Here is an 18,868-nt window from a genome sequence, read left to right on the forward strand (position 1 = left end):
TCGGGGCAGATATAGTCTATCAGTATCACCACGTGGATGTAAACTGTAGTGCATTGTCATTAGTTTCCTGGTTTTTCGGTCCAAAAGGTCCAAATCAGCTTGTGTCCAGTTAACTATGCCAGCTGTGTATCTTATAACTGGTATTGCCCAGGTATTTATGGCCTTGATTGTATTTCCACCATTCAATTTAGATTTCAAAATTTTCCTAACTCTGTTGGTGTACTCTCGCCTGACAATAGTTTTTACTTCTCCATGCTTGATGTTATCCAACTGCAGAATGCCTAAGTATTTGTAGGCTTCATTTTCTTTGCATTTAATTAGTTGGCCATTGGGCATTTCAATTCCCTCAGATGCAGTGATTTTGCCCCTTTTTATGGATACAGTGGCGCATTTTTCCATGCCAAACTGCATTGAAATATCGGTGCTGAATACTCGGACTGTGTTTGTCAATGATTGGATTTCTATTTCTGACTTTCCATAGAGTTTCAAATCATCCATATATAGTAAATGCGAACTTTTTTCAGCTTTTTTGGCTGCTTGGTAGCCTAATTTCATTTTTTTTAAGATTACTGATAGTGGGATCATTGCGATGATGAAGAGAAGAGGTGAAAGTGAATCACCCTGGAAAATTCCTCGCTTGATATTAACCATTCCGTAGCTCTCATTCCCTACTGCCAACTCAGTTCTCCATTGTTTCATTGCCTTTTCAGTAAAGGATGTAATATTTTTGCTAATGCCAGTTGTTTCTAAGCATTTTATGATCCAACTATGTGGCAGTGAGTCAAATGCCTTTTTGTAATCAATCCAGACCATATTCAAGTTCGTTTTTCTGTTCTTACAATTTTCTAATATCATTTTATCAATTAGAAGCTGATCTTTTGTGCCCCTGCTCCTTCTTTTGTTGCCTTTTTGCTCTACTGGCAAGATGTTGTTTGTTTCCAAATAATCCATCATGTTATCTGCAATAATGCCTGTGAGTAATTTGAAGGTTGTTGGCAAGCATGTTATTGGTCTATAGTTTTCAGGTGTTGTTCCTTTAGTTGGATCTTTCTGAATCAAGTATGTTTTTCCAGTTGTCAACCATTCATCAATTTGGCCCTTTTGTAAAATTTCATTCAGTTGCATGGCCAATATTGCATGTAAACTGGTCAGATATTTGAGCCAAAAACCATGTAATTGGTCCTTTCCAGATGATGTCCAATTCTTTACCTTTTTAACTCGATTTTTGATCATCTCAGTTGTTATTTCTAATACTTGCATTTGTTTGTTGCCAATGCTTTTCTCAAAGTCATGTATCCACTTTGCTTCCTTGTTGTAGTCCTTTGCATTTTCCCACAATTCTTTCCAGAATTCAACTGTGGCCTGCTTTTCTGGTTTTTCACTTTTGGTGTCACGATTCACATTAAGACTTTGATAAAAACAACGTTGGTCTGATCGAAATTGCTGATTTTGTTTATATTGGATGATTCGTGCCTCATATCTTTCAATTTTTCTAGCTGTTGCTGTTATCTGCTGTTTTACAATCTCTACAGCTTCATTGATGTTTCTTGTATCCAATCTATATCTTCTGATTAGCCGATCTATGATTTTGTTGTTTTTAAGCCGTTGCTCATGCATGTTCTTTAAGTTACTAGCATCTGCCCTTAATTTTTTGATTTTTTGTTCTAAACGGATTTTCCACTTTGGCTTTGATGCTTTTTCTGTTGTGTGACTAGGTATTTTGATTTTAATGCCTAGTTCATTAGTGACTATTACAGCTGCGCTGTACATTAACTGGTTTGTTTCCAAGATGGATCCCGGTTCAATTGTTGAAAACACTGCATTAACCATTTTCATGATAGGGGCCAAAATTTTCTTAGGCACAGTTTTTAGTGATGGTAAACGTTGCCTTTCCTCATTAAGCAGAAAATGCTCCATGATCTTATCCTTCAATTCTTTTTGTTTTTGAGTTAGTTCATCAGTTGGTTCAATGATAACTGGTTCTAGTGATGGTGATGTTATTTCCTCCCCGAGAGCTTCTTCTGGGAGTTCTACTATAGTGTCTTTAGTTGTGTCTTGAATATCAGTTATTTCCGCTTGTGATATTGTTTTTTGGGTTTTGCAATTTGCCTGAATCTCCTCATGTTCAACTTCACTAAACACTTTATTCTGTATAATAAATCGCCTTTGATCTGCTAGTCGTTGTTCACTAACATTTGAATCTGGATATTGTTGTTTCCATAATTCATACATTCGCTTTAAATATCCTCTTTTTTCTGGCTCTGAGTTGTAGTAACAGGCCATTATGGCACGGTTTTCATCTGCACTATATTTTTGTCGTTTTGTTGGCTGGTCCACTTGTAGCCCACTTGTCGACGGATGTCCAGGGACCCCAACATCCGCCGCGGCCCTTGTTAACCCGCGCGACGACCGATGCGGTATGGAATTCTTATTCGTTTTTTTCACCATATTGTATGGGTTGGCGGGGGTTTTTTTTACGGGACCAGATGCCAACCTGATCCCAACCTTCCTCCTTTCTCATCCGGGCTTGGGACCGGCAACGGCGGAGTTGTTGTTGTTGTTGTTGTTGTTGTTGTTGTTGTTGTTGTTATTATTATTATTATTATTATTATTATTATTATTATTATTATACAATTGTATCACAGCGGCCAGTTGTTTCGCTGGATTTGGCATTGGTTACTAGTCGGGCCCCACCCAGGGGCCTAGGACGTCGTAACGTATTTTCGTAATATACGTGCAGATCCAAGCAGTGCAGCTTTTTGCATTTGACTGATGGTGATTTTGTCAATTTTTAACTGTTTTAAATGTAATTCCAGTGCTTTTGGAATAGCACCCAGTGTGCCAATTACCACTGGAATTACCACTGCTGGTTTGTGCCATAGTCGTTGAATTTCGATTTTTAAGTCCTGGTATCTTGCGATTTTTTCATGTTCCTTCTCGGCGACCCTGCTATCACCTGGTATTGCGATGTCTATGATTGTGACCTTATTTTTCTCAACCAGTGTGATGTCTGGTGTATTATGCGCCAGTATTTTGTCGGTTTGTATACGGAAATCCCACAAGATCTTGACCATCTGATTTTCGGTGACTTTTTCAGGCTGATGTTCCCACCAGTTTGTTGCTGTTTTAATATTATAATTTTTGCACAAATTCCAATGGATCATTTGTGCTACTGAATTGTGCCGCAATTTATAATCAGTCTGCGCGATTTTTTTACAGCAGCTGAGTATGTGATCAACAGTTTCGTCAGCTTCTTTGCAAAGTCTGCATTTGGCATCATCAGAGGATTTTTCGATTTTGGCCTTAATGGCATTTGTGCGGATAGCTTGTTCTTGCGCAGCCAGGATTAGTGACTCTGTTTCTTTCTTTAATGTACCTGTTTTTAACCATAACCAAGTTTGTTCACTGTCCACTTTATCTTTTATTTTTTCCAGAAATTGACCATGCAGTGCTTTGTTCTGCCAACTCTCCATTCTTGATTTTATCACATCTTTTCTGTATTCTTGTTTTGTCTGTTGGGCCTTCAGTAGATTTTTGTTCTTTTTTATTATTATTATTATTATTATTATTATTATTATTATTATTATAGAACTCTCTGACTGAGAGAGTTGAGACTTAAGACTTGACCCCTCTCCTGTTGATTTTTTCCCTCTCTTCTTTCTATTCAGGACGCCGACAGCGATGATGATGACGACAATGGGCCTGTGAACTTCATAGGTCAGGGAGGGATGTTTGAAATGACAGCCTACCCTACGGGTGGAGATGACCACGATGGAGAACTTGGTGATGGAAAGGCCAGAGGATTCAACATCTCCACCTATGGTGAAGCCAACATGGTAGCTGAGCCTCAAAAGGCAAGTATGAGTTTGGAACGCACAGTCCCAAAACAGGGTCTCCCCCAATTCCCAATTAGCATCTGAATGTGCCGGGTTGGGAAATTATGATATACAATACAACTTGGCGATGGGTGGAAGATCTACCTGTGACTTACCCATCATGCAGGTAAGGGTAAGCTGCAAAAGTAGTTAGAATGTAGTATTGCAGGCAAACTGCACACAGACAGGAATTTGATTCTGATGGGGTTGAAGGTTGACTCGGCCTTCCATCCTTCCGAGGTCAGTAAAATGTGGACCTAGATTGTTAGGGTAAAAGGCTGACTCTATAAAACCACTATGAAGTTGTTTCCTCTTGCTATTTTCCTTCCTTCCTTCTTTCTCTCTTTCTCTCCCTTTCTCCTTCTTGGTGCCGCAATGGCTAGAAGGCCAGTATTGTAGGCTAACTCTGCCCACTGCCAGGAGTTTGATTCTGTCTAGCTCAAGGTTGATTCAGCCTCCCATTCCAACAGTTAACAGGACACAGATAAACCTCCAAGTGCTTCAAGGACCCTCTAAAAGGATGCAAATGACCAGCTCCCTGCAAGGAGTATAAATCCTTCTATTCCCCACCATCCTGTGAGAACTGAAGAAGTTTCTTGGATGAGAAGTGAAACATCTTCAAAAGAAAAAATCAAGATAGTCCAGTTGCCTCCTGAAAAAAGCACCTTTGGGACAACCAGGACCTGGATGACTGAGAATCTATAGAGGGCAATCATATATCTCTATTTGTATTTTAAGTTAGTGAAAGATATGGCTTATATTTCCCTCTCTTCATAACTGGAAAGGATGTCTCCTGAAATTCCATGCTTTTCGTATTTCAGGCAGGCTGAGATGGGCTTGCTTTTTGTGATAAACTAGCTCGAAACTTAGTTCTAGATTAGTTTTCTCATTTTGTGTGCTTTTTCCTCTAGAAAGAAGATGTATTTATTTTAAGTAAGGATCGCAAGTACAGAATAGCAGTACTTTGAAAGGAGGGTTGCAGGTTTGTCTTTGGGTTATATTGGTCTTCTAACTGCCTAATTTTGGATTCCAGGTGAACAAAATAGACATTCAATATGCAAAAACTGCCAAAAAGATGGACATGAAGAGGCTCAAGCACAGCATGTGGCAGCTCTTGACAGAGGTCCCAAAGAATCAGGCCGAGGAAGAGGTACACGTAAGGAAATCTGGGGTTGTTTGTTTGTTTGTTAGTTTGTTTGTTTGTTTGTTTTTGTCCTTATTTTCTCCTTTGGTATCTTAGTCGACTTTCTCAGAAACTCTCCTTAAGGCAATAACCACACACTTTTAATCAACGCTTTGCAAAAAAAAAAAAAAAGACCTGCAAAATTTTGTTTTCTTGGAAAAGGGCAGCCTGAGAACAAGTTTGCTTCTCCACACTTCAGTAGACAGTATTAAAAGATTGGTGATTATCAGGAGGATATATGTTCAAAACAGGGACCTGCAGTCAGGGGAGGCAGGGCCTCACCACTGTCATCATGTAAAGAAAAGAAAAATTAAAAGGAAAAAGGCTGAGGTAGTTGCTGCCAGAGTCACAGTGGATGACTCTGCTTAGTGCTTAACTGCAGGAGGAGGCGAGAGAACCACGTGCCTCCTTTAGTCTATCTTTAGGATCACTTGTGCAGAGTTAAGCAAGGGTTAAAAGGTGAAAAATTCCTTATGCAAAGGAGGCACGTGGTTCTCTTGCCTCCGTCTGCAGAGGGCACTTTTTTTAAACAGTTAAGCAGAGTCATCCATTGGGGATTCTGGCAGCAGCTAACCCAGCCTGACCTTGCCTTTTTCTTTTTACATTTTTTACATTTTCATCATGGCAGACAAGAGGAGAGTTGAAATCCTCTGTGACACAGCTGGAAAAGGTATGTGGGTCAGAGGGAGGGGAGAGGAATTCAAAATTATTGTAATTTGTAAGTAATTGTAATTTGTATTATAAATAATTTGTGTTTGTGTGTGTGTGTGTTTTACCCACTTCTGCTGGCGCGCGGGCTGGCACTTTTTTTATTTTTTAAATCCATGCTGCCGCGCCTCACCATAGAGCGGAACACGTCCCGCTGTATGGCCGGCGGCGGCATGAACTTTAAAGTGCTGGCGCACCTTTCCACCATAGAGCGGGACATGTCCTGCTGTATGGCGGACAGGCGCGCCGGCACTTTAAAGTGCATGCCGCCTTTCCGCCATAGAGCGGGACGTTCCCGCTGTATGGTGGACAGGCGCATTGGCACTTTAAAGTGCATGCCGCCGTGCCGGCCATACAGCGTGATGTGTCCCGCTCTATGGTGGACAGGCACACTGGCATTTTAAAGTGTATGCCACCACCGGCCATACAGCGTGACATGTTCCGCTCTATGGTGGACAGGCGCGCCGGCATTTTAAACTGCATGCCGCCACGCCGGCCATACAGTGGGACATGTCGGGGCTTCGGGGGCGGCTGGTGCTGGCAGGCATAAGATGCTTGCCCACTTGCCTCACCGGCCCTGAACCTCACCGCACGTCACTGGTTCAAAATAATATGAAAGATGTTTATTGAAATGAAATTACTAACACCATCAACATTAAATGGAGCAAGCTCAGAAGTTGAAATACACCATGTTAGCGAGATGAAGAGAGTTGAAGAGAGAAGGGAGACAAGAGGAGGAAGAGAGGGGTTAGGAGAGAGGGAGAGAGGAAAGAGAAAGAGAGAAAGATGGAGTGGAAAGAGAAGAGAGGAGAAAGAGAGGAAGGGGAAGTAGAGAAGAGAAGGATGATAGAGGGAAGAGAGGAGGTAGGGAGGAGGAGAGAGTGAGAAGAAAGTGATGGATAGGATAAAAATATGGAGAGCAGGAGAGCCAATGATAGTTTTTGGGGCTTGATGGTAAGACGAATTGACATAATATTGAATAATACAAAATAGTGTTGGTTATGTAATGATATACATGTGGTTATTTGTATGAAAATGAAAATAAAGATTGGTTATTATCATACCTGAAATACTGCACACCTGGCATATTCAACCAATTTTGTCACCATACTACAAAAAAGATGTTCAGACTTTGGAAAAAGTTCAGAGAAGAGCGACTAAGATGATTAAAGGCCTGGAGGCTAAAACCATATGAAGAACAGCTGCAGGATTTGGATTTGGCTAGTCTGAAGAAAGGAAGAAATAGGAGTGACATGACAGCAGTATTTCTCTATATGAGGGGCTGCCACAAAGAAGAGCGGGGTCAATTTATTCTCCAAGGCACCTGAGGGCAGGACAAGAAGCAATGGCTGGAAACTAATCAAGGAGAGAAGCAACCTGGAATTAAGGAGAAACTTATTAACAGTGAGGGCAATTAATCAGGGGAACAGCTTGCCACCAGAAGTTGTAAATACTCAATCACTGGATCTTGTTAAGTGAATCCATTGACTTTGCTTCTCCAAAGGTCCCAAGAGGTGATCCTATGAGCCCCGGACACTACAATCATCATAAATATGAGTCAGTTGCCAAGTGTCTGGATTTTGATGACGCGATCTGGAGATACTGGAAAGGTGGTGTGAAAAACGGTCACATTTTTCAGTGCCTTTGTAACCTTAAACGGTCACTGAATGAACTGTTGTAAGTCAGGAACTATCTGTAAAGAATAACAGAAGGGATCTGATAGGTCATCCAGTCCAACCCCCCTCAGCCCAAACAGGAGACCCTGCACCATTTCTGACAGATGGCAATCCAGTCTCTTCTTGAAAGCTTCCAGGGATGAAGCTCCCACAACTTCTGAAGGCAACTTCTGTTCCATCAGTTGATTGTTCTCACTGTCAGAAAATTCCTCCTTATTTCCAGATTGAATCTCTCCTGGATCAGTTTCCATCCATTGTTCTTTTCTGGCCTTCAAAGGTGCTTTGGAGAATAGTCTGACCCCCCTCCCTCCTCTCTGTGGCAGCCCCTCAAATATTGGAAGATGCTATCCTGTCTCCCCTGGTTCTTCCCTAGACTAGCCATTGACATGATCAAAACACAGCAAGTCCTGCCTAGAAGAGGTCTGACTGCTTTTATTTCAATGTTCCTTCCGCAGAGTGAAGGAACAGAGAAAAAGGTCAACTCTTCATCCGTCCCGAAGGTCTTCAGTAGCATCACCAAGGACCTACTTCAAAGGTATTTTCCAGGCGGAATGGGACAATTTTATACAATTCTATTTTAATTATTTAAAATTAGCTGATAACCTGGTGTTGCCCAGGTATTTATTTATAGGGGGGAAATGTCAGGACCAAATGTAATTTCTAATGTTGGATTTTCCCCCTTACCAGAGGGAGCCTCCCTTGTAGAGTACTGTGAAGCTGTTACCATGGCAACTCCACTGCACTGAACAATAGAAACCATTTTACGGCAGTATGGTAGAAGCCATTTTAAGGCACAACAGCCTGTATCTTAACAGAGGAGTGTTAGGGGGGTCTTACCCCCATAGTATTTGTTTCCAGAGAGTAAGTCATCTGTGTACCAAGTTTGGTTGAAATTGCTCGAGGCATTCCAGAGTTCTGCCTGGAGCACGCGCGCACACGCACACACACACACACACGCAGTTTTATATAAATAGATAAATAAATGATTTCAATGTTTGCCATTCATATTGCCTTCTGTCCCTCCTTTTGCATTCTTTCTTCAATATGATTCTGTTCCACTATTTCTTTGATATTATTGTAATTCTTGTCCTGCAGCCAGTTGACCGTGGCAAATTGTCATAGGCCCTTTCTTAGGGTTTCAAAACTCTTTGTCAAATGCCAGGAAGTGAGATGAAGAAATGCTAATTTCCACCCAGTGGCGGGGTTGCCAATGTGCAGAAGCGTCCGGGTGGGTGAGCGGAGCCTCCTGCTGCTGCTACAACTGGTTCGCCTAATCCGGGCCAAACAGGCAGGAACCCGCCTCTGGAACCCCTGCTCGAAACAGGTCCACCCATAGGACCATGATGGTGAACCTATGGCACTCATGCCCGAAGTGGCACATGGAGCCATGTCACCTGGCATGCATGGTGTCTCCCTTTCCTCTTCTGGGTTTCTGGCGCACATGCCCACATGAGGATCAGCTGGCCTTTGTGCATCTGGCAGTGCCGGAAACTGGAAGAGCTGGTCTTCTGTTTTCTGGTGTGAGCATGCGCACTGGCCAGCTGATCGGTGCCTACGTATGCGTGGCAGTAATTGGAAGACTTGCTGGCTGACTCTATAAACAGCTTAGCGAGGGCTGTAAAAGCATTGTGAAGTGGCATATAAGTCTAAGGGCTATTGCTATCACAATGCCAGGGTTCCAAGTGATACCCACAAAGGAAGCAGGATTCCGAGGCAGGCAGGTTCCTCAAATAATACTTTTATCGGATATATACACCCATCTGGTGAAAACCGACTCTGAATATTCCCACAGTTTTCACCTAATTCAAAGTAAAAATCTTTTTTTTCCCCATCCCCAAACAGTCCAAGTGCCGTCCAGTTGCTTGGTAACTTTGCTCCTCCTCTCTTCCGCCACCTGTGGGAATGTCCTTGGTTCCCACAAGAAAGTATTTTGTTTTGGCCACAAACCCCCAGCTATCTCTGTGTCCCGTCCCCCCTCCCCACTCCAGTGTGGCAACACAGAAGTCTCAAAATGCTCTCAGTCAGGCCAGCTTCAGAGTTGACGGCAATTTGTTCTGTCTTGCAGCTTGCCTTCCATGATGGCAAAAAACCTCTCGGTCCCATTGGCCTTTGCCTGCCTCTTGCACCTGGCTAATGAAAAGGTGAGTACGAGGCACAAGTCAAACCCAGGTAGTCCTTGACTTAGGGCCGCCCAATCGAGCCCAACATTTATGTTACTGAGTGAAACATCAATGACAAATTTTACAGCCTCTCTTGTTGCAGTCATTAAGTGAACCCCTGCTGTTGTCAAGATAGTATTCCACATTTGGAACGCTGCATTCAGTTTTGGTTGCCACGATGTAGAAAAGATGTGGAGACTCTAGAAAGAGTGCAGAGAAGAGCAACCAAGAGGATTAGGGGACTGGAGGCTAAAACGTATGAAGAACGGTTGCAGGAACTGGGCATGGTTAGTCTAGTGAAGAGAAGGACCGGGTGGGAGACATGATAGCAGTGTTCCAATATCTCGGGCTGCCCCAAAGAAGAGGGAGTCAAGCTATTCTCCAAAGTACCTGAGGGCAGAACAAGAAGCAGTGGGTGGAAACTAATCAAGGAGAGAAGCAACTTAGAACTGAGGAGAGATTTCCTGACAGTTAGAACAATTAATCAGTGGAACAGCTTGCCTCCAGAAGTTATGAATGCTCCAACACTGGAAGTCTTTAAGAAGATGTTGGATAGCCATTTGTCTGAAGTGGTGTACAGTTTCCTGCCTAGGAAGGGGGTTGGACTAGAAGACCTCCAAGGTCCCTTCCAACTCTGCTGTTGTATTGTATAGTAAGATGGATGTTAAGTGAATCCGACTTCCTCATTGATTTGGCTTGCCACGAGGTGGCCATCATAAGTATGAACCAGTTTCCAAACCTCTCAATTTTGACCAGGAGGATGCTGCAATGGACATAAGTGTGGGAAAAACGGTTGTACATCTCCTTTTTTCAGCACCGTCTTAACCTCGAACAGTCACTAAACGAGCTGCTGTAAGTCGAGAACTACCTGTAATAGGACGGTCCTGTGGGAGGAACTTTTCAAAACTGCATCTGTGCAATTTTGTTTTTCTTGCCTAAATGTAGAACATTACTTTTTTCACCATGAAATTCAATGGTGAAAAAAGTCAGGTTCTGCATTTAGGCAAGAAAAACAAAATTCACAGGTATAGCATAGGTGGTATCTTCCTCAACAGTAGTAACTGTGAGAGGAATCTTGGAGTCCTAGTGGACAACCATTTAAATAGGAGCCAGCCGTGTGTGGCAGCTGCCAAAAAAGCCAACACAGTTCTAGACTGCATAAACAGAGGGATAGAATCAAGATCACATGAAGTGTTAATACCATTTTATAAGGCCTTGGTAAGGCCACCCTTGGAATACTGCATTCAGTTTTGCTTGCCACGATGTAAAAAAAGATGTGGAGAGACTAGAAAGAGTGCAGAGAACAGCAACAAAGATGATTAGGGGACTGGAGGATAAAAGATATAAAGAATGGTTGCAGGAATTGGGTATATCTACTCGGATGAAAATAAGGACTAGGGGTGGCATGATAGCAGTCTTCCAATATCTCAGGGGCTGCCCTCAGGGGAGAGGGAGTCAAGCTGTTCTCCAAGGCACCTGAAGACGGGACAAGAAGCAATGAAACTAATGAAGGAGAGACACAACTTAGAACGGAGAAGAAATTTCCTGACAGTTAGAACAAATTAATCAGTGGAACAACTTGCCTCCAGAAGTTGTGAATGCTCCAACACTGGAAATTTTTAAGAAGAGATCAGATAACCATTTGTCTGAAGTGGTGTAGGGTTTTCTGCCTAGGCAGGGGGTTGGACTAGAGGACCTCCAAGGTCGCTTCCAACTCTGTTATTCTGTTAAATCTAACCAGTGGTTGAAATCTTTTCTTTCGTGCCTTTGCCAATGCTGAGAAAAACCTGGGTTTGAGTTGGGGGTAGTTTTAACGTTTGACGTTTGCTTCCTTCTCTCCACTCTCCCCCCATTTGTCCCCAGAACCTGAAGCTACAAGGGGTAGAAGACTTGTCCGAAGTCTTAGTGCTACCAGAAGATTAACCGGTGCTACCCGACACTCTCCAGCCTCCCAGGAAGGAATTGATCTGCCTTTTTGAAACATCCCCCCACCCCCCCAGTGCGTCAAGTGAAGGGCAGGAGCCTCCAGCTAATTCCATCGGTCCCTCCTGGGACAAATCGATACGATTTTGCATTATGGTTTCGGCAGTCAAAATCTGCTTGTCTTTTTAAAAGGACCCTGGATGTTTTTAATTTTGGCCCTTTTCCCACGATGGGAAAGAGGGAGCTTTTTTAACACCCGTGTGTGTGTTCTTGGCACAATCGTGACCCTTGTATCCCATTCTGCTTTTTTAAAAAACCAGTTTTTCAGTTCCCGTTTTTCTTTCTACAGTTTCCGCTCTCCTGTCGTTTTTATCATTGTCTTAAGTCATTTTATATATTTGTACGCATCTTTTATTCTCTTTTTTTAAAGGAATAAACCCAAACCGTATAGTAGTCCTCCTCTGCCTGTGGCTTTCATCGGCTTTGAACCTCTGCCAGAACAGCCTCTGTGACTGGAATATACAGTAGTGGCCAAAATTGTGGAAAGCTTTTGGGAAAAGTGTATATTTTCTAAAACTAGCTAATAACACCACTTTTTTGGGGGAGTAGTACCATAAGATTATATATCAATGGAAAGGTAATTTAATCAGGGATGCAATGCAATAACTTTTATGAAGGATTTGCTATTAGAATAGCAGTTATAAAGAAGAACATTGAAACGAGATACACAAACATTATCCCCATAATAAAAATGGGGTATACAGAAATGATCACCATGTCAGTTAATACTCAGTTGGGTAACTTTTAGCATGAATTACAGCCTTAACAATATCTTCCCATGGAATGAACCGTCTTTTAGTTCTGCAGCTGTTATGTGAAACCAAGATTGAATGATTGCTTCTATTAACTGGGTTTTATTGCTGGGTCACTTCTGACTAAGACGTTTCCTTCCTTCCTTCCTTCCTTCCTTCCTTCCTTCCTTCCTTCCTTCTTTCTTTTTTTCTTTCTTTCTTTCTTTCTTTCTTTCTTTCTTTCTTTCTTTCTTTCTTTCTTTCTTTCTTTCTTTCTTTCTTTCTTTCTTTCTTTCTTTCTTTCTTCTCCATAGATTTTCAATTGGGTTAAGGTCTGGGTGATTATTCCCAGGCCATTCCAGCAGTAGAATTGATTATCTTGAAACTCCAAAAAAAAAAAAAAAAGATGTTATTAGCCATCAATCCTCTAAAATAACACTTTTCCCAAAAGGTTTCCACAATTTTGGCCACTACTGTATGTCTTGTCTGGATTATGATTGCATTTTGCGCTGTGGTTTCGTGTGGGTGGCGGATGTAACAGAAAAGCGTTTGGCTGCAAAGAACCGCAAATTTAAATTTACAGTCTATCCAGAAGCCGAGAGGGTTACCTTGATTTCACAGTAATGAGGAAGTTGCTCCAGGCGGGGTAACTTCGCTCCAACCCGCAGTTTGCTTTGGTTTCTCAACAATTCTCTGCAACCCCCATTGCACAATTGCGTTATCGAATCGCATTCTTGGGCACAATCTCTTGTTACCTAACCGCTAGGTCGATGGAAGATACGATCTCCACCTTTCTGCTCCAGTTGGTCAGGCGGTCAGTGTTGACCCTGAGCTTTCCTTTCTGTTCTGCAAGTTACGGAGGAGCCCCTTTGACTAGCACACCATTTCGTTGAGGGTCGCATCAGAGTTGTGTTGGATTTTGAGGATGGTGGTGGCCAGCTCAATGTTACTCATGGGGGAGGTGCCTGTGGTGGCCAAGTGCCAAAGCAGGCCTTCCCTCTCATTATAATCTTCCTTCCCCTTTCTCCTTCCTTCCTCTTTCCCCCTTTCTCCTTCCTTCCTTCTTCCCCCTTTCTCCTTCCTTCCCCCTTTCTCATTCCTTCCTTTTTTTCCTTCTCCTTTCTTCTTCCTTCCCGTTTCCTTTTTTTTCCTTCCTTGCTCTCTTCCCATCTCTCCTTCTTTTTCTTTCCTCTTTCCCTTTCTTCTTTCCTGTCCCTTCATGCATGCTCAAATGCAAAAGGAGAAACATTTCTCCTTTTTTGTTTTTACTTTGTTTTGCTAGCCCTCTGGCAGTGAAATCGGAGCTGTGGGGGTGAGCACAGAGGCACTGCAGGCCGGTCCTTTTCTATTTCAAGGGCAGCCCCTCGAGCCAGATCTTAGCATCCCTTGTTTGACACCCCTGGACTAGGACATTTCTGCGCTGAAAAAACTTTGAGAAATTAACACCAATGCAAACGAAAGCTTGGCTTATGTATAAATAAGGAAAACCTGTTTTCCTCCCCCCCACGGGGAAAGGATAAAGAAAATCCACTTTGTGGTTTCTTATCTCTTGGAAAAATTCACTCCATATATGTACACACACACACACACACACACTCAATTCACGACCGCAATCAAAGCCCAACATGTCTGTCATTGAGTGGAATATCAATTAAGTGAAATTTGCCCTTAGTTTACTACCTTTCTTGCCACCGTTGTTAAGCGAATCACTGTAGTTTTTAAGTTAGTCACACGGCTGTTAAGGGAATCGGGCTTCCCCATCAACTTTGCTCATCGCAAAAGGGGATCACATGACCCATGGGACACGGCAGCCGTTATAAATACGAGTCAATTGTCAAGTATCTGAATTTTGATCACAGGACCACGGGGATGCTACACAGTCGTTGCAATGGGTCATAAGTCCCTTTTTTTGGTGCTGTCTTAATTTGAATGGTCACTAAATGAACTATTGCAAGTCAAGGACTATGTATGTATGTGTATATATGTGTGTGTGTTTCTGTGTGTGATTTATTAACGTCCCTCTTGCTCAAGAGCTTGGGGAGCTCTGCTCCCTTCCACTGTACTGTTCTTACCGAGGCTTCCCAAGAGCCTGAAGCAGACTCCTGGTCCCGACAAAAAACCCTTTTATTAATTTATGGTGAATTCTGCTCATTCACATCCAGCAAAGTCTTGAGGGAGGATTTACAGTCACAGACCTTATCTGGCTTGGAGAGCTGCCAGGACGAGATCTGTAGAACTTGGCAAGGAATCTTGGAGAGTCACTAACCAATTAAGCAACCTAATTGTTTCCTGCAAACTGCACTCCCCTTTCACTCCTCTTTTTATTTCCTCTGGGAGGGGTCATTCATCGTCCACCTGTCGCCTTACTCTCAAGCTGACCTATGTTCTTTAGCTGTTCCCTTCGTCTGGCAGCTCTGCGCATGTGCAACACTGGGAACAGGCTCCAGCTGTTCTTCTGCTCCACTGATGTCTGACTCTGAAGGCAGCTGATAACTGGCAGATGGCCCTGGCCCCCTTTCTGCCTCTGACACGGAGCCCTCATCCGAGTCTTCCCCTGACTCCAGGACTGGCCCAGGTTCCTCCCCAACCTCCTCATTGTCTGAATCTATTGCCAGCTGGGGTGGAGGGGGGCCTTTGCCCTTGGGTGAAGAAATTATTGCCCAGCCTTGTTTTCAATCAACCCCTCCCCTCTTTCTTCTTGGAAAGCAATTTTTCATAGGGCGGGGACAGCCCTGTCTGTACTTTCATTATAATATTTATGTGTGTAATGATTTCCAATGAGCAAACATTCCTCCGCCCACGTCATGGCTGGCTGTGTACTTTATTTCTCCGCCTATGCAACCGGCTTTGCCAAAAAGATAAAATAAAAAGCAATACCCTTATTTCCCCTGAAAATAAGACCTAACTGGAAAATAAATCCTTAGCATGATTTTTGAGGATGCTTGTAAGATTAAACCCTACCCCAAAAATAAGCCCCAATGTTGGTTAGATGGACGCCGTATTTAGTGCCGTATTTAGTTAGTTTTAGTTTAGTCATTACACCTTGTATAACAAAATTAAATGCGATCTTCAGGGTACAATGGCAGTTCAGGTTGTGGTTGTTAAGGAATCCTGTGCAGTCATTAAGCACAACAGGTGGCGGCTGGTTTCCTCATTGACTTGAGTTATTGGAAGCTGGCAGTGAAGGTCACAAGTGGGGATGATGTGATTGAAAAGCTGTGACCATTGCAACTGTGTGCCAGTTGCCAAGCACCCCAATCATGATCCTGTGACCGTGGGGACATTGCAACAGCCACAGCTTCAAGGACCAGCAATAAGTCATCTTGTTGAGCATTGTTATAACTTCAAATGGTTGCTGAGCAAGAACTCACGAAGTGAGGACTACCTGTATAGTCCAAAGCCCCTCCCTGTCTTTCATGCTTGACACAGCATAATGATACCCCTGATGACAACAATTCGACCAACCCCTTGGTGGGTTCCGTAGTGCTCTGGGGGTCTCTGGCCTGCTGGCAAAACCTTCATCTCTTCATGATTTTTGAAAGAATGTCGGTGGGAGGCAATCTTATTATTTCTGCAAGGATGATGTTCCACGTATATCTTCAATTCCTCTCCGCTTAAAAAGAGCACCGGCATGACACCCTCTCTTTCACTCCCTGTCCCTCCGTTTTCTCCTCCTCCTCCTTCCTGCAGGGATAGTAATCCACGGTTCTCCCCCAGGGGGCCTAGCTGCGTCCTCTGGTATTTTATGAGAACATATAAAATTGTCTGTAATAGCCTTTTCCCATTTCAATCCGATTTGTAACAAGGCCTGCCAGCTATAGGTGCCCCTTGGCCCACGGGCCTCATCCATGTGCACAGTCATCTTGAATGGCAGCTGGAACTAACTTAACTTCCTTAAGCTCTTCTGCGCATGCTCCTTCTAGAGAGGTCGAAGGAGGATGTTGTTGCCAACTTTTCCAAAGGCTAACTAAAGGCTTGCCAACTATAGATGCCCCTTGACCACACTATACCCTGAAAAAAGGAGTGCCCACCTGCAGCATTCATGTGCGCGAATGTCTTGTCTTCTAGGTGTAAGCCCCAGTTAAGATTGTCGGCCAGATGGATGCATTTAGTGCTGTAATTCCTCACCCCCAAATTAAGACCTAACTGGGAAAAAAACCTAGCATGATTTTCCAGGATGCTTGGAATATAAGCCCTACCCCCCAAAAAAATAAGCCCCAGTTAAGATTGTCAGCCAGATGGATGCATTTAGTGCTGTACTTTCCCCAGAATAAGACCTAATGGAAAATAACCCCTAATACATCTTTTGGAGCAAAAATTAATATAAGACCCGGTCTTGTTTTTGGGGAAACATGGTAAGAATAATGTGATTTCTACATCAGCCTTGGTTTTCTTGCAAAAGAGCCTCTGGGGGCAGAAGGGAGAGAAGAGAAAAGCAACCACATGATTGGTGGGAAAAAGGAATTGATTGGGGAAATTTTCCATTCCTTTTGGCACCCGACTGTACCGGAGGGGTTGCGTGAACTCGATAGCCTCTCATGTGATTGTCTTTCACTTTCCCAAAGGAAATTTTCCACCGGCCTCCCTCTCTGATCTCGTTTTTTTGTGGGGTTTTTTTTGTAATGACTAACTCAGCCTATTTTTCTGTTTAACTTGGCGCTTCTTGTTAGAAAGTTTCTAAGTCCTCGGATGATTCACGTGGCTTAAAGAGCTGGGGGCAGGCTTGGCAGATTTCTCTGGCTTCCAGATTTAATTATTACGGCATCTGTTAAGTTGTGGATTACCCGGGAAAAGTTTAAAGCAATGGTCTGAGTAAAGAAAAAAGGACGAAGGCAGGCAGCCTTTTCTACTCAGGGGTGGGGAGGGCCTCCATGGTTTTGCCTTGACTTCAGGTCTGTGGTTTGAAGCCTTGATGGCTACAGATTAGTTGGTTTAAAAATCGAAAAGAGATTAACAGAGTTAGAAGGGATCTTGTATGTCATCTAGTTCAAACCCACCCCACTCCCCGCCCAAGCAGGAGGTCCTCAGAAACAGTGTAGGGCAGTGATGGCTAACTTTTTGGTCATCATGTGCCAAAAGCGCACTTGCATGCACCCATAATACCCCGCCATGCACCCCCTGCGCATATGTGTGAGACGGTTCACCGACAAAAGCACGCTGACAAAACCACGGCTTCAACAAACAACATAGTGGGACGCGAAAACAACATTATGACCCTAACCCTAATCCCGCTTTTGTCGGCGCGCTTTTGTCGGCGCAATTTTGACATCACAGTTTTGTCACCGTGCATTTGTCTAGTGTGCAATTGGCGGGTCATGGTGTGTGACTCCATTGCATGTGCCCTATCCCCTGCACATGCACACACAACCCCCTCATATTCCCCCTCCCCCACACATGTACACCCAACCCTCCTGAGCTCCCCCACCCCCTGTGCATGCATGCATGACCCCCGTGTGCACTCCTGTGCATGTGTACATGGCTCCCACATGTGCCCTTCCCCCGGTGCATGCACGGCTGTGACCTGAAAACCAGCTCTCCGGCGGGAGGCGTGCACCTTTGTGCATGCGCAGTGGACCTGAACTGGGGCGACGGCTTGCATGCCTGCAGAGAGGGCTCTGTGTGCCACCTATGTCCCTAAGTGCGCATGCCCATAAGATGGTGTCCTGTCGTGTTTGAGGAGAGCTTCGGGGAGATGATTGTCCTTCTTAGGGGCTCGCAGGGGTACCCTATTCTATTGTTGGTTCCAGGTCTAGCTATGAGAACTTCCTGGGACCTCGGGGATACTCTTGAGCTGCGATTTACTGCTTCGTAGCCGGAACATTGTGAGTGAAAGGGGGTGGCTGGCGGTGAGAGGAGAATGAAGAGCGTCAGCGGCTGCCGATGTGGGTGTGGTCACCGGCAGCGGCAGGACGCCCGGCTTGGGATCTCTGCAGCTGGCATGGATGGGCTCAGCACCAGCTTCTCGCTACCCCCCTTGAACACAGCTTGCATGGGTGTGGTCATCGGAACGCCCAGCCTGGGGTCTCTGAAGCCAGCGTGGGCATGCTCAGTGGCGGCGGGTTGCCGTAGGATAAAAGTTTTCCTGCTTTCCAATCTGTAAAGAGCCTTATTATAGAAAATAAGTCAAATATTAAAACATAAAACAACCATGTTAGTCAAAAAGTTGCAAAACCCAGGTCACGTGTCCCTCACTAATTTAATATAAGTGTTCATCCAGTTTTTACACTTGACTTTTCTATTAAGAAAATCTATTAATCTGTCTATTAAGTTTGATAGAGCTCTTGGCTTTCTCCAATTGTTTTGCGGGAAAATCCCTTCCCTTCTCTACACCAAAGCGACTGCTGAGTAGGAGGTGATTATTTATTGTTAAGAATAGCACTATACTATCTGGACTAAAGATGCACACACATACTGTATATTGGTGTGCAAGTGTATACATGGAGCTTAAACACATACTAGCTGGATACTCATGGTCCACTACAAAACTGTCTTATCCCCTTCTCTCCCTCAGGCTTGCGCCATAGAGGCCTCTCCTATCTTATCCCCTTGTTTG

General features: G+C 43.8%; 1 protein-coding gene across 3 annotated transcripts in view; it reads left to right on the plus strand.

The window, feature by feature from the left end:
• Positions 1–11,977, plus strand: part of NCAPH (non-SMC condensin I complex subunit H) — a 42,628-nt gene extending 30,651 nt beyond the window's left edge. For 2 of the 3 annotated variants that reach the window (XM_087706078.1, XM_087706080.1), the window contains exons 14-18: positions 3,669–3,854; positions 4,909–5,031; positions 7,898–7,977; positions 9,508–9,583; positions 11,465–11,977. In XM_087706078.1, the coding sequence (XP_087562204.1) occupies positions 3,669–3,854; positions 4,909–5,031; positions 7,898–7,977; positions 9,508–9,583; positions 11,465–11,524 (525 nt within the window). In that variant the 3' untranslated portion in view covers positions 11,525–11,977. The remainder of the gene's footprint in view (positions 1–3,668; positions 3,855–4,908; positions 5,032–7,897; positions 7,978–9,507; positions 9,584–11,464) is intronic. The other variant, XM_087706081.1, reaches the window with a different exon arrangement.
• The last annotated feature ends 6,891 nt before the right edge of the window (positions 11,978–18,868 follow it).

This window comes from Thamnophis sirtalis, unplaced genomic scaffold (genome assembly GCF_051295495.1).
Source record: "Thamnophis sirtalis isolate CommonGarterSnake01/CBP01778 unplaced genomic scaffold, rThaSir2_p1.2 scaffold_2, whole genome shotgun sequence".
Classification (NCBI taxonomy): domain Eukaryota; kingdom Metazoa; phylum Chordata; class Lepidosauria; order Squamata; family Natricidae; genus Thamnophis; species Thamnophis sirtalis.